At 42.2% G+C, this 14,443-nt stretch overlaps 1 protein-coding gene across 3 annotated transcripts in view; it reads right to left on the bottom strand.

Moving 5' to 3' along the window:
• The window catches only part of prickle2.S (prickle planar cell polarity protein 2 S homeolog), a 251,230-nt gene that overhangs the window by 67,271 nt on the left and 169,516 nt on the right, over nt 1-14,443 (bottom strand). For all 3 annotated transcript variants that reach the window (XM_018261496.2, XM_041561791.1, XM_018261497.2), the window contains one exon: nt 4,719-4,832. In XM_018261496.2, coding sequence (XP_018116985.1) covers nt 4,719-4,832 — 114 coding nt within the window. The remainder of the gene's footprint in view (nt 1-4,718; nt 4,833-14,443) is intronic.

Below are 14,443 nucleotides of genomic sequence, written 5' to 3'. Positions count from 1 at the left end.
ACTATGTTCACCCCAGAAAACCATATATTTTCAGAAAGTACACATTACACATAGATATACCAAAGTAGCTGGCATGTGCGGGCCCCAAATAAAAATTGTGCATATGAGTTTCTCCGCTGCCGATTTGCCTTCTTTGCACAAAGACCTGTGACTGCGCATTGTGTGCCAGAAGATTCTCCTAACAGCAGAAAGACCCCCCAAAACTATATATTTTTGGAAAGTAGACATTTTGATGAAACCAACAAAGATAAAGACATCTTTCTATACCAAACTACAAATCTATTCTAAACAGAGGTTTTTACATTTCTGAAAATTGCCTAAAAATGTTGCAGTTTGCCGCATTTATCTCACACAATGAGATACAATCGCTGCAATCCCTGGAAGTGGAGTATGCAGAGCTATTGCGAAGCAGAAAGTGCGTGGGTGGCTCTGCAGGGAGGAGGAGGTAAGTGAAGTAGCAGATGCGTCATGCGCTTGCGTCTGCTACTTTGGAAGTCAGACCTGAAACGATCGCGTCTCAGATTAGACGGTGGCAAAAGCCACAGATGCAGCGAGAACAGCTCAGCTGCTAAAGAACGTACCTAGTACGTTCTTGGCAGCCTGAGCATTTGCCTGCCAGCACATAGGCTGTACATGCTTGGCAGGCAAAGGGTTAGATGCCACTTTGCCATCTGAACGTGAAGCTATTGCTGAAGCCAATGACCATGAAATATCCTAGGGACGCTGCATGAGCTTTCAAGCCTAAGTCCCTCTGATAACCGCAAGTGATTGCTTATGGTTTTTTATGTGAGCGCCTGAGAGAGAGCAGCGCCACTGCATCAGCCAGAGACTGCAAGAGACTTGCGCCTATGATAGATGATAGGTGGCTATGAAAAGAAAATACAATCATTCAACATGGGTTCCATATTGCACTATGACGTTTCAGATACAGTATATGGACACAGGAGGCAAATTCTCATTAATGTAGATTAGGCTTCAGCGCTTCCAAATATGGGGTCTGGACATCTTTATAGATAGACAAGTGGTGAGCTACTATCCCATTGATTGATGGGAAAGGGGTGGATAATAATGACGCCTGCATCTTTTTTACAGCCAAACAGAAATTCATATATCTGAAAATTGTTGACATTTGTGACACTATGAAGTTCACCTTAAACCTGCACCCAGCAAAAAAGTTTGCTCATACCCAGCGGGCAGCTCTAAGCTTGACTGTCCTTACTGTTTAACACTTAACAGGACTAACATTACCTTCATCGCCCATTTCACTCTTTTATGAATAAACAGAAATAAAACTTAGCCAATATGTTTTACTAGATGTTTATATGACAATAAAGTTAGTTACCAATGCTCATTTGAGAAAAAAAGGGTATGTTACTCCTTTAATAGCTAGAAGGAAAATAGAGACACCTGCTGGGGTGGGATGTATAGATTGTGTAAACTGTCTGTGTGCCCCTGAAGGCAGCATGAAGCTTTCCCATAGAAAGAGTTAACAGAACAACAGTGGAATGCAGTTATGTTGTCCTTATACCTCACCTCTTCCTCTAACAAGCTCCTCTGGATCTCCGTATATCACATGCTGAGTTTCTGAAGCTCAAGCCCAGACTGCACCATTGTAGCTGTTTGAAGGAGGGGAGATGTAATCTGATCCATCTGTCCTGCTGTTAGAAACCAACCAGTGCAGCTGTGTTTGAGAAAGTTCTCCCCCCTCACAAGTATTGTGGGCTGTTCACCTGTCCCGGTAGCTGCTCTCAGCCGGCAGACTATTACTTTTGTGTTTGTGTGTGTAGGGAGAGGTGCTGAGCTGCTGCTGCCGACTTGAGATTGAGCCTCAAGCCCCCTGCTGCCCTCCTCTCCCTGACGTGCCCGAGTATATCAGCCTGCACAGGACATCAGCTCGGCACGCAGCAGCCATCCAGCAACCACTGATCAGTCTGATACTGCCTATTCACCTGCTGGCTACATGAGCTCGGCACTATAAAAATTATCTTTTACAAAGTACTGATTTCTAAGGGTTTTGTAGGGCTGCTGCTGGCTGTGACTGTGCAGCTTTGTCCCTGCCACTGATGGGCAAAACCTGCATTGGAGCTGCTGAAAGGAAAATCGCTGGGCATGTTTAGCCTAGTAACATTGCCTTTGAGTGACAAGCAGACTAGCCAATAAGACAGGAGGTGTGCCTGTCACTCATTTGCATATGACTCCGACGCCAGACTGCAGGAGAGGAGAAGCTCAGAGCAGTGTGAGGGATAAAGAATGAAAATATTTCAAAAATGGTAAAAAAATTTTAATAAAAAGCATTTAGACAAATACTTAACTTTACCTAAGGATGCTTTTTAAGCATTATGAATTTCGCGATAGTTCCCCTTTAAATGGTGCTGTCAATGCCCGTAACGACTAGGGATGCACTGAATCCAGGATTCGGTTTGGGATTCGGCCTTTTTCAGCGGGATTCGGATTCGACCGAAACCTTCTTCCCGGCCGAACCCTAATGTGCATATACAAATTAGGGGCGGGTAGGGAAATTGCGTGACTTTTTGTCACAAAACAAGGAAGTAAAAAATGTTTTCCTCTTCTCACCCCTAATTTGCATATGCAAATTTGGATCCGGATTTGGTATTCGGCCAAATCTTTGGCTCGGCCGAATCCAAAGTAGTGGATTTGGTGCATCCCTAGTAACGACTGCACCCATTTACATGACCGCAACTGCGGTTGTCAGACCAACAGTATTTATTGGCCTAAATGTACAGTTCTTTAGAAAATAATTCAAACCCTTGACCAACTACATTGCAGGGATCTTTCGTCCATTCTTCCAGATTTACTCCAGGTGGTTCAGATTGGTTGGATCTCACACATTTGTGTGAGTATGAGCAGCTACTATAGGCAGCTCCTTCTGATGTCAGAGGGGGGTTCAGACGGCTCATGTCAGAGGGGGGTTCAGATGGCTCATGTCAGAAGGGGGTTCAGATGGCTCATGTCAGAAGGGGGTTCAGATGGCTGCCGTCCTCTGGAGGTTCACTTTGGTGATCAGACAGTCTATGTCCACTTAAAGCCACTCAACTGAATGGTAAATGGACTGTATTGCAGATGCTACTGCCGGCAGGTGGGGATCACTTGGGAATGCCTAAGTCAGCGTTCCCCGGCTATTGGCACAAGCCTCGGCCTTAGACAGAGCATTCCCCATACAAATTAACTGGAAGCAGCTGTCAGCAGACTCAGGCAATCTGATTACTAGACTTTTCCTAGATAGAACAACCCATGTGCCATCAGCCTAAAGGCTTGAGTACAAGGACACATCTCATTGTGCACTCACAACATTCAATCATTTTTGTAATTTATTCAGATTAATTTCTCCATCTAGGCAGCCAGGAACATCTATATTCTATAGTATAATATCCACATACAGCTGTGCCCCCAGGTGCTCTAGAAACCTTCTGTATGTATAATTAATGAATGAGGGGAAAGTGGCTTCTCTTAATTATATAAATATTGTCCCACCCAAATGCCTTGCAATGTACATCAGAAGCCACTTCATGACCTGTCTGGATATACTGGTAGTGTATTTTTTTTTTTTACATAACAGTCCCGTGGAGTAACAAGGGATCACAACAGCATTTAACCCTGTGACCCTAAAACTATGCAAGTGCCATGAAAGCCTTGATATGAATAGAATAGCTTGCGTGGCATTCACCCCATGAAATGCCTCTATGATCTCGCTTCAAATCATATACCCTTTGGGCTTAAAGGAGACATTTTGTGTAAAAAGTAAGAAGGTACCAGTGCGTTAAACAGTTTAAACTATTTAGATATAGAAGAATTGTGCTTTCAAAAGTAGTGTTTCAGGCGGATTTAATGAATATTTCTGGAAAAACCCTAATAATCCCTCCCTTCTCTTCCACTTCCTGCTCCCTGAATTCCCAGGCTGTGCACTCAGCTCACTGCACTGTAGGACAGGAACCAATCAGCAGCTAGCAGGACCTGATAGGGAACTGAAGCCTTTCTGTGCTTGTGTGACTGCAGGGCTGTGATTGGCTGTCCCCCTCCTACTGTGCATCTGGCAGGGACCGTTAGGACACGCCCACCCCTCATTTGAAACACAGACAGGGACCAGAGAATATCTATAGGGAGCTCCAATAAAGGGGCTATTTTTAAAGATTATATACATTTTTAGCACCATGTAAAAGCGGTTCGGTATTCGGGCCTTTTTTTAAGCAGGATTTGGCCTTTTTCAGCAGGGTTTGGATTCAATTAAATCCTTGTGCCTGGCCAAACCAAATATGAATCCTAATTTGCATATGTAAATTGGGAAGGAGGGAAATCATATGACTTTTTGTCACAAAACATGGAAGTAAAAAATGTTTTTCCCGCATATGCACATTAGGGTTCGGATTCGGTTTGGTATTCGTCCCTATCTTTCATGAAGGATTCAGGGATTTGGCCGAATCCCAAATAGTGAACGCACAGGGCATTCTGACCAACCTTGCCCCTCCCATCACTGTTCTTAATGTTATTTAATGGCAACGGTCCTGGCTCACGCACCCAAAGCAGTGGCAGTGGACCAAGGTCTTACCAGGGCATCATTCAGCAACTTTAGAAGCAGTGGAGGGCAGACAAGAGCCATTTTGTCCTCCACTAAATTCCAGGTGTCATTAGCTTTAAATCACTTGGACAAAACCATCTTCATCATCATCATCATCAAGTCAGGATGGACAAAGGATTCTCACCTCATTGTCATGCGGAGGCAGCTGGTGCAGAAGCTGCTTAATTCTTGATTTTTCTCCCGGGCTATTGACGTAAGGGACTTTATCATCTGGTAAGCAGCTGTAATACTGGTGAACCTGTTGAGAGTTAACATAATTAAAAATAAATATTTTTTCGCAATGCGTTATAGACAATCTGTCAAAGGTACTAGGATAGTAAGGGCCAAATAGAAAGAGGGTCACTGTCAGGTTTAGGGCATCATTTGTTCAGATCAGGGGTTGGTAAAAAATGTTACCTGGGAGTATAGAGATGATTAATTAGCAAAAACATTTTGGAAAATAGAAAGAGGGACATATAGATTTGCCGCATGGAGTGCAGTGAACATTTTGACCACACTCATTCTTTATTGCCACACCCCCTAATCACCATGTTGATTTTAAAAATTTTGGCAGGTTATGAAAGTTTGAACACGTTTCTGTGGTTTTTCTGTGTTATTACAGTTTTGCTAATGAAGGTGAATTGCCCTTTAAGCTGCAAGTCACAGCTTTCCCAAGAGACATGCTTATCTTAAATTGTTACAATTGTTTCTTTGCTTATCTTAATAGTGCACCTGCCACATATTCAAGTCTCTCTGCCAAATGCCAATTACGTTTTAGTAACTTTGTATCTTTTTCTGGCTGTTCAGTGCAGGAGATCAAAGAGAAAATTGGGACATTTCAGTAACAATCCGGGACTGCGGGCTGAGCTGTCACAATCGGGGCTGTCCCGTGAAAAAAGGGGACAGTTGGGTGGTATGTAATGAGTCAATTCTAATTTCTAACCATGAGTAAATACTTTAAGCATTAAATAGGGACATTTAAAATGTTAATGGGGCAAGGCCCCATCTATCCATGTAGAAAATGGTCAACGTCCTTGAAAATAACCCTGAACCCTTCTTGAAAGATTTGGCAGAATACCGAACCAAATCCTAATTTGCATATGCAAATTAGCGATGGGAAGGGAAAACATTTTTTACTTCCTTGCATATACAAATTAGGATTCGGTTCGGGCAGAACGATTCGGCTGAATCCTGGATTCAGCGCATCGCTACTATTTACCCAAACTCCATATTGTGCTCTGGTCATGAGACATCTCCATGACTTTTAAAGAGCCTTCCCTATCACATTAAGCCATAACAATTATGGGATTCATTGGCTGTTAAATTAATGCTTCTAATTTCATTCCCCTGTAAGCTGCCATTTTTGATTTCTGGGCCTGCCCACAGTTATTCAATATGCAAAGAGCACTCAATCAGTAAACCCAATAAAAAAAGAGACATTTTTAAGGGAAACTAATTGGGTTAATTTGCCTCTTACAGACAGAAATTCTGAACAATCAGGAATTCCTTTTGAAATTTGAATTAAAAATGTGTAAACATTTTTAAAGCCATTATTTGCCTTTCTATTCTGCCAGGGAAATTTCAGAGGCTATCTGGTTGCCGAGGCTACACATTCCTTCCGAGGACAGGTTTTTATCGATATTTTTCTATTTTATTATCTTTCTGGTTTTTTTTATAGTTATTCAAACCTTTGTTGTTAAGGAACAGTGTAGAAAGTCGAAGAAAAAAAATTCGATAAAGAAACATTTTAATAACAATTATTATTTATAACTTGTAAACGTGTCCTGTTTCTTTGTTGAAATGGCATAAAAATCAAGGACTTTCCAAAAGTTTTTAATCATGGCCCCCATTTAGAGCCCCATCGTACACATTCATATTCGATCCATTGTATCATAGAAATGCAGCAAGTACCTCCGAGTCGTTTCTGGTCTTGTCATTTCATAATTGACTGATAGAAATGGAGAAATGGCAATTTGTTCCCTTCCAAATAACACAATTGTCAGCACCTGCCTCAGCAGCAGCTGTTAATCCTGCGCTTGGCACCGAATATGTTGCTGATGCGTCTGCCCACACTACCAACTCGGAGGGATTTTACGTAACAACTCGCTCGCTGATTAGCAAACGGAATCTGTCTTGTCGAAGTTTTGTTTTTTTTAGAACTCGAACCATAAAAGTATTGGGTTACATAACAACATTTTGGAGAGCTTTCAAAGGGAACTAAAGTGTTTTTATGGGGTTCACAGCAGCTGTCCTGCTTCCCAATATTCAGGACACCCCCCTCCGCGTTTAAAGCCATTTCTCTTGGCATTGGGGAGGTGCCTGCACCTTTATTTTAAAAATGATGGATCACGGTTTTGTTTTTACACCAGATAATATAATCTGTATAATAATATAAGCAACGCCCTCCCTTCCTCCTTTGTTTATACCTTTTAATATTTGAAAAATGTAAAGAGGGACAACAAGATCGTCCGTGCCAAAATTGTCTGACCACGCCCATTTGTGGCCACACACCCCTAAGTACCACATCCATTTCACAAAATTTGGCAGGTTTTGGAAAGCTTGAACACATTTCTGGTGGGTTTTGGGCCACATTTAATGTGTTGTTACAGTTTTGCTAATGAAGGTGAAGTTTCCCTTTAAAGGAGAAGGAAAGACTAAAAGTAAGTAAGCTTTATCGGAAAGGTCTATATAAATACACCAGTAAACCCTCAAAGTAATGCTGCTCTGAGTCCTCTGTCAAAAGAAACAGCACATTTCTTTCCTTCTATTGTGTACTCATGGGCTTCTGTATCAGACTTCCTGTTTTCAGCTTAAACCTCCAGGGCTTGGGCTTGAGCATGCTCAGTTTGCTCCTCTCTCCCCCCCCTCCTCCCTTCTCTGCTGTAATCTGAGCCCAGAGCTACAAGTGAGCAGGGAGAGACTGAGGAAGGGATGTCACACCAAGCTAATATGGCAGCTGCTATCCTAAACAAACAGAGAGCTTCTAAAGCTTTTTTTTTAAAGCTTGAATAGTCAAACATTCTACAGAATAAATATAACATTCTAGCTTGCACTATTGCAGCTAATCTATTGGCAATAAAATGCCTCCGTAGCTTTCCTTCTCCTTTACGCTTTGAGTCACAATTCCCACAAGAGACCTGAATTTCTTATTAGTTACAATTGTATTTCAGTGCAGGTGCCGAGTATTCTGGACTCTCTGCCAAAAAGTCTCTTATTCAATTAAGTTTCAGAAACATTCTTTTTCTGCCCTCAGTGTAGGAGATCAAAGGGAAACTTGGGACATTTTAACAAGAAGCCGGGACTGCAGGCTGAGCTGTAAAATATGGACTTTCCCGCGAAATATGGAACAGTTGGGAGGTATGCTTTGTTGTGAATGTTTCAGCTTACTGAGAAGTCCATTACTCAGGGGGTTTGTCTGTACACTCCCAATCTTCTTTTCCCAGGTAAACTCTCCTTTTTCATGCTGGACAAAGAGGGTATACTGCCTCTTTTAATACTAAATACAATAATTCAAAGACAGGGATAGGCAACGTACAAACCATTGCCCCTTTGGCCTTTGGGTTGGCTGCTAAGGAAGAGGATTCCCCATAAGGCGGATAATGCTTATGTTCCATATCAAGAGCTACATTACAGCTAGTGATGGGCGAATTTCTCCCGTTTCGCTTCTCTGAAAATTTCGCTAATTTCGCACAAAATTCGCAAAACACAGAAAAATTTGCAAAAAATTTTGAAATCGGAAAGTTCCCGAAAAAAAACGTGAAAATCGGATGTTTTCACGCAAAAATCTTGAAATTAGAAGGATTCCACTCAAGAGTCGTGAAATTTGAAGGTTTTCACTAAACAAAATCGTGAAATTTGAAGGATTTCACTCACAACTCGTGAAATTTGAAGGATTTCACTCAAAAATCATGCAATTTGAAGAATTTCAATCAAAAATTGTGCAGTTTGAAGGATTTCACTCAAAAATTGTGAAATTTTAAGGTTTTCACAAAAAAATCATGAAAATCTGACATTTTCACGAAAAAATTTTGAAAATCGGAAATTGACGCTGGTGAATTTTCTCTGGCGAATTTTCATCGGAGATTCGTGAATTTATTCGCTGGCGGCGAAACGCGAAAATTTGCCGCAAATTCGTGCCAGGTGAATTTGTTCGTCCTTCACTAATTACAGCTGCTGCAGGACAAGCAAAGACAAATAGGGGGCCAAAAGATTCCAGTTACAAAATGGAATGCAAATGTTTTTGGGCCAAAATGTGTCTGTTGGTGAAAATGTGCAGAGGGAGCAAACACCACCTGTGCCAAGAGCTATGTAAGGGTTTAGTTTCCCTTTAAACAATGCATGGGCAGAGACACATGCTCAAATTTGGGGAGATTAATCGCCCAGAAACAAATCTCCTCTTCTTCGGGGCAACTAATCTCCCTGAACCGCCTCCCGCCGGCTAGAATGTAAATCGCCGATGGGATGGCACTCGGAGTGCTTCATTTTCAGTATTTCCCCGAACTTGCCTCACGAGGAAACTTCGGGCGACTTTGAAAAACGAAGTGTTCCAAGTGCCGGCGAGAGGCAGTTCGAGGAGATTAATCACCCTGAAGAAGAGGAGATTTATCGGCAGGTGACTAAATCTCCCCGAATCTGAGCGTGTGTCTCTGCCCTTAGGGACGCTGAAACCAATGATAAGATAAGAGATATCTATGGACCTTCTTGTCAATACAAAGAGCTGTGTGTATCCCAAGCAAACGAAAAACGCTGCGAGTCCTTTGAGCTCACGGCTATTTTTAATTCTTATCTTGGCCGGTGGAGAGAGGAAGCTCATTATATCAAGTGGCGAAGAGCAGAAGGCCCTGGGGGGCTCTAAGCCGATTACCTCTGCCTGGAAATATGACTTCAGAGTTGAATAATGAATAACATGCCGTACATCTTTAAAGGTTCAGTATAACAGGAAAAAGCTAGAAAATAGACTATTGTATTTATACATATGGGTAGGAGGTGCCATACTGATTCCCTTAGACAGTACGGTATGAGGGTATAGCTTATTGTGTGCCCAGAACATTCCTTCTCTGTATATTTGTATTTATACATATGGGAGGAGGGAGGTGCCATATTGATTCCCTTAGACGGTACAGTATGAGGGTATAGCTTATTGTGTGCCCAGAACATTCCTTCTCTGTATATTTGTATTTATACATATGGGAGGAGGGAGGTGCCATATTGATTCCCTTGGACAGTACAGTATGAGGGTATAGCTTATTGTGTGCCCAGAACATTCCTTCTCTGTATATTTGTATTTATACATATGGGAGGAGGAGGTGCCATATTGATTCCCTTAGACAGTACAGTATGAGGGTATAGCTTATTGTGTGCCCAGAACATTCCTTCTCTGTATATTTGTATTTATACATATGGGAGGAGGGAGGTGCCATATTGATTCCCTTAGACAGTACAGTATGAGGGTATAGCTTATTGTGTGCCCAGAACATTCCTTCTCTATATATTTGTATTTATACATATGGAAGGAGGAGGTGTCATATTGATTCCCTTAGACAGTACAGTGTGAGGGTATAGCTTATTGTGTGCCCAGAACATTCCTTCTCTGTATATTTGTATTTATACATATGGGAGGAGGAGGTGCCATATTGATTCCCTTAGACAGTACAGTATGAGGGTATAGCATATTGTGTGCCCAGAACATTCCTTTTCTGTATATTTGCATATCTATCTATCGATCGATCGATCGATATATATAGATATAGATAGATAGATAGATAGATATGCAAATATACAGAAAAGGAATGTTCTGGGCACACAATAAGCTACACCCTCATACTGTACTGTCTAAGGGAATCAATATGGCACCTCCCTCCTCCCATATGTATAAATACAAATATCTTCTTCCACGTGATCTTCTTCCTGCTGTGAATGGCGCCAAAAGTCACGCGCATGCGCAGTAGATCGTACCGGCGAAATGCTCCTACAGCGCATGCGCCGTTCACAGCAGGAAGAAGATCGCGTGGAAGAAGATGTCGTCTGTGAACTCCCTGGACTGGACCTGCGCAGAAGGGTAAGTAACAAGTTAGGGGCATTTGCCCAGCGGGACGGGTAGGCCAGGGGGGAGGAGGGAGGGTGGGCCACAAACGGGAGGGGGGGGGGGTGGGGGGTTTGAGCCGACTAGGTTTCCTTTCCCTTTAAGGGAGAGTGTCTTCTCTAATGGGAGTTCGGCGAATGGGTGAAACTTTTTATCATGTTAATCAGCTCTTTAACATATGTGATGCTATGGGGCAAATTTATTAACCTCTGAAAATTCACCAGCGACGGCTTCGCTCACATCGCAACAATTCGACAGCTGTAGATTTGCCAGGACAACGCTAATTCACTAAAATCTGAAGCTGCGTCCAGGGCACCGAATGATGGTACAGTTGCGCTAGCGTTACTGTGCCAAACGAAGCGAAGTTGCGCTATCGTTGCCTAATTTGCATACGGCGGGAAGTTAAAGTTGAATGGACGTATATGTTGCAGCAAACACATTACATTACACAAGTCCAGGGAACCTTAATAAAATATTCTATTGCCCTACACATGAGCCCACTGTATAGTTTATGTGCCATATGTTAGGAAATGTAGGGGGAAAGCCGGGTACCCCCAAAAAAATTCACGCTCTTTTTCAGCCTATCACCCTGAAAAAGGAAAAGAGGCCAGCGGTTTTTGGGACTTACACTTCGCCTGGTCTGAGGTGGCAAAGGCAAGTCTGGTGCAAGAGGTAACGTTCAGTAAAATCCACATCTTAGTGAATTAGCGTAGTTACGACCATTTGCCAGAGCACAAGTACCGCTAGAGTCTATCCCCTTCACTAGTGAAGTTACACCAGCGCCCGTTAGTAAATCGGCGAAGTACCGAAATGACATCACGCTGGCGAATTTTCGCCCGCGTTAGTCACTTCGCCCTCTAGTAAATGTGCCCCTATTCTTTAAAGGGGTTGTTCACCTTTGAGTTAACTTTTAGTAGGATGTCAATTGAAATTTGAATAATAGAGGGACAAAATAGAAAGATCATTAATAAAAAGTAGCAATAACAATACATTGTGGCCTTACAGAGCATTTGTTTTTTAGATGGGGGTTAGCGTACCTCCCAACTGTCCTGTTTTTAGAGGGACAGTCCCTCTTTTGACAGCTCAACCCGCAGTCCCTCATTTGTACAGGAAAGTCCCGATTTTCTCTGCACTGAACAGGCAGATAAAGAAACAATGTTTTTAATTTAATTGGCTTTTGGCAGAGAGCCCAAAACAGCCACAGCTGCAGATAAGATACTTTTGTAACAATTTTGCCATAAACAAATAAGTAATTGTAACAATATAAAATAACAGGTCCCATGGGAAAAGTTAGACTCACAGCTTAAAGGGCACCTTCATTAGCAAAACTGTAATAACTGGAAACAAAACACAGAAATATGTTCAAAGTTTCATAATTTATCAAATTTTGTAAAATGAACATGGTAATTAGGGGGTGGTCAAAAAAATTTGCCGCACTGCACGCGCCAACTTTTTTGTCCCCCCTTTTATTTCCGAAATGTTGGGAGGTATGGGTCAGTGACCCAACATATGAAAAGGTAGAAATAGTCAGAAGAAGGAGGCAAATAATTTAAAAAAAAATAATGAAAATTTGAGTAAATAAACATATAGCTTAATAATTAGTTTAACTTAACGATGACCCACCCCTTTAACAAACTTGGTAATGAAAGCCTTGAGCTGGTTATACATGTTAAGATCTGCTCATTCTCAAAACCAGTTCATCTTATTCCCGGGGTAAGAACAGTGGGACACATGGGGACCTTTTGGAGAGGGTCGAATTGATGACCTAGTGAGGCCCCCTGAAAGCTGGACTTTCTTCTCTTAGAGCAGCCAGTCAATACAGGCAAATATTCTTCAGTGTCAGCAATACCAGTATCAACTGATACAGTACAGAGAGATACCATAAAATTACATCAGTTTAAGTAAATGCTTGTACTTAGCATAATTCAGCAGGAACAGTCCCTAAGTTTGCTCATAGTCTGTACAGAGAGATCCCATAAAACGATGGCAGCATAGGTATTCCCCTGTACTAAGCACAATTCAGCAGGAACAGTCCCTAAGTTTGCTCATAGTCTGTACAGAGAGATCCCATAAAACTATGGCAGTATAGGTATTCCCTGTACTAAGCACAATTCAGCAGGAACAGTCCCTAAGTTTGCTCATAGTCTGTACAGAGAGATCCCATAAAACGATGGCAGCATAGGTATTCCCCTGTACTAAGCACAATTCAGCAGGAACAGCCCCTAAGTTTGTTCATAGTCTGTACAGAGAGATCACATAAAACTATGGCAGCATAGGTATTCCCTGTACTAAGCACAATTCAGCAGGAACAGTCCCTAAGTTTGCTCATAGTCTGTACAGAGAGATCCCATAAAACGATGGCAGCATAGGTATTCCCCTGTACTAAGCACTATTCAGCAGGAACAGCCCCTAAGTTTGTTCATAGTCTGTACAGAGAGATCACATAAAACTATGGCAGCATAGGTATTCCCCTGTACTAAGCACAATTCAGCAGAAACAGTCCCTAAATTGGCTCATAGTCTGTACGGAGAGATCCCATAAAATTATGGCAGCATAGGTATTCCCTGTACTAAACACAATTCAGCAGGAACAGTCCCCTAAGTTTGCTCATAGCCTGTACAGAGATACTATAAAACTATGGCAGCATAGGTATTCCCTGTACTAAGCACAATTCAGCAGGAACAGTCCCTAAGTTTGCTCATAGTCTGTACAGAGAGATCCCATAAAACTATGGCAGCATAGGTATTCCCTGTACTAAGCACAATTCAGCAGGAACAGTCCCTAAGTTTGCTCATAGTCTGTACAGAGAGATCCCATAAAACTATGGCAGCATATGTATTCCCCTGTACTAAGCACAATTCAGCAGGAACAGTCCCCTAAGTTTGCTCATAGTCTGTACAGAGAGATCCCATGTATGTAATTGTAACTGTATTATAGGCAGCTATACAGTGTATACCCTGTTGGGTCATATAAAAGACTTTCATCCTCCTCCATTGATTACATTTCCCTTCCATGCCATTATTTTAATTTGTGGTTTAACTTAATTAGACTTAATAAGCCTGAATGTGCCGTCAGGTACTCAATAATTTACAATGTGAGCGCGATCAATTTCCCTCGGCAAGACAGATTACAGCAATGTATGTCTGCTACATGTAGTTCCCAATATACAAACATGGAACAAGCTGCCCATAAAGAAATACACACATATCGACACAATGGCAGAAACTTAAATACACAAAGTATATGAGACCAATACCCCGTCAGGCTTGAACTATCATCGGGAGGGGGTGGCAGTTAGTAGAGAAGATACTGGTTGTTAGGGCAACCACTAACGACGATATTATGGATCCAGCAGTGACTTTAACTTACTCAAAGTAATTCAGGATGAAATGCAGAAAATATGCAAGTAAAGAAAATTTGCCACTTTTTCCAGGGTGTCCTCTTCAGCACCAGTGAATGTAGGTGAGACCACCCGACCCTGTAGATTTACAATTTTCTAGGGAATGGGCTACAATGGCCACATGTATTTCAAGGGCTCTGGACTACATACTCTCTTCTCTTTCTGAGGGGTCCTGAGTGTTTTAAAGATGGGTTTAAAGATCAGCTAGTCTGACAAGGTCTGTTCCAGAATTGGCCACCCATGGAGACCGGGACCACGGGGATGGCTTCTTCGACAACAATGCTAGAGCCAGAAACACATGAGTGGGCGGAGGGGTGGTGGGTAGGTTTCTGAGTGCACTGGGCTCCTCTGAAGTGGCCAGGGGGTCCCAATGGCTTCTTGCTAAGCG

Source organism: Xenopus laevis, chromosome 4S, assembly GCF_017654675.1.
Source record: "Xenopus laevis strain J_2021 chromosome 4S, Xenopus_laevis_v10.1, whole genome shotgun sequence".
In the NCBI taxonomy this organism is placed as follows: Eukaryota; Metazoa; Chordata; class Amphibia; order Anura; family Pipidae; genus Xenopus; species Xenopus laevis.
The sequence above is the reverse complement of the archived record's forward strand: the minus strand, read 5'-3'. Positions and strand labels throughout refer to the sequence as shown.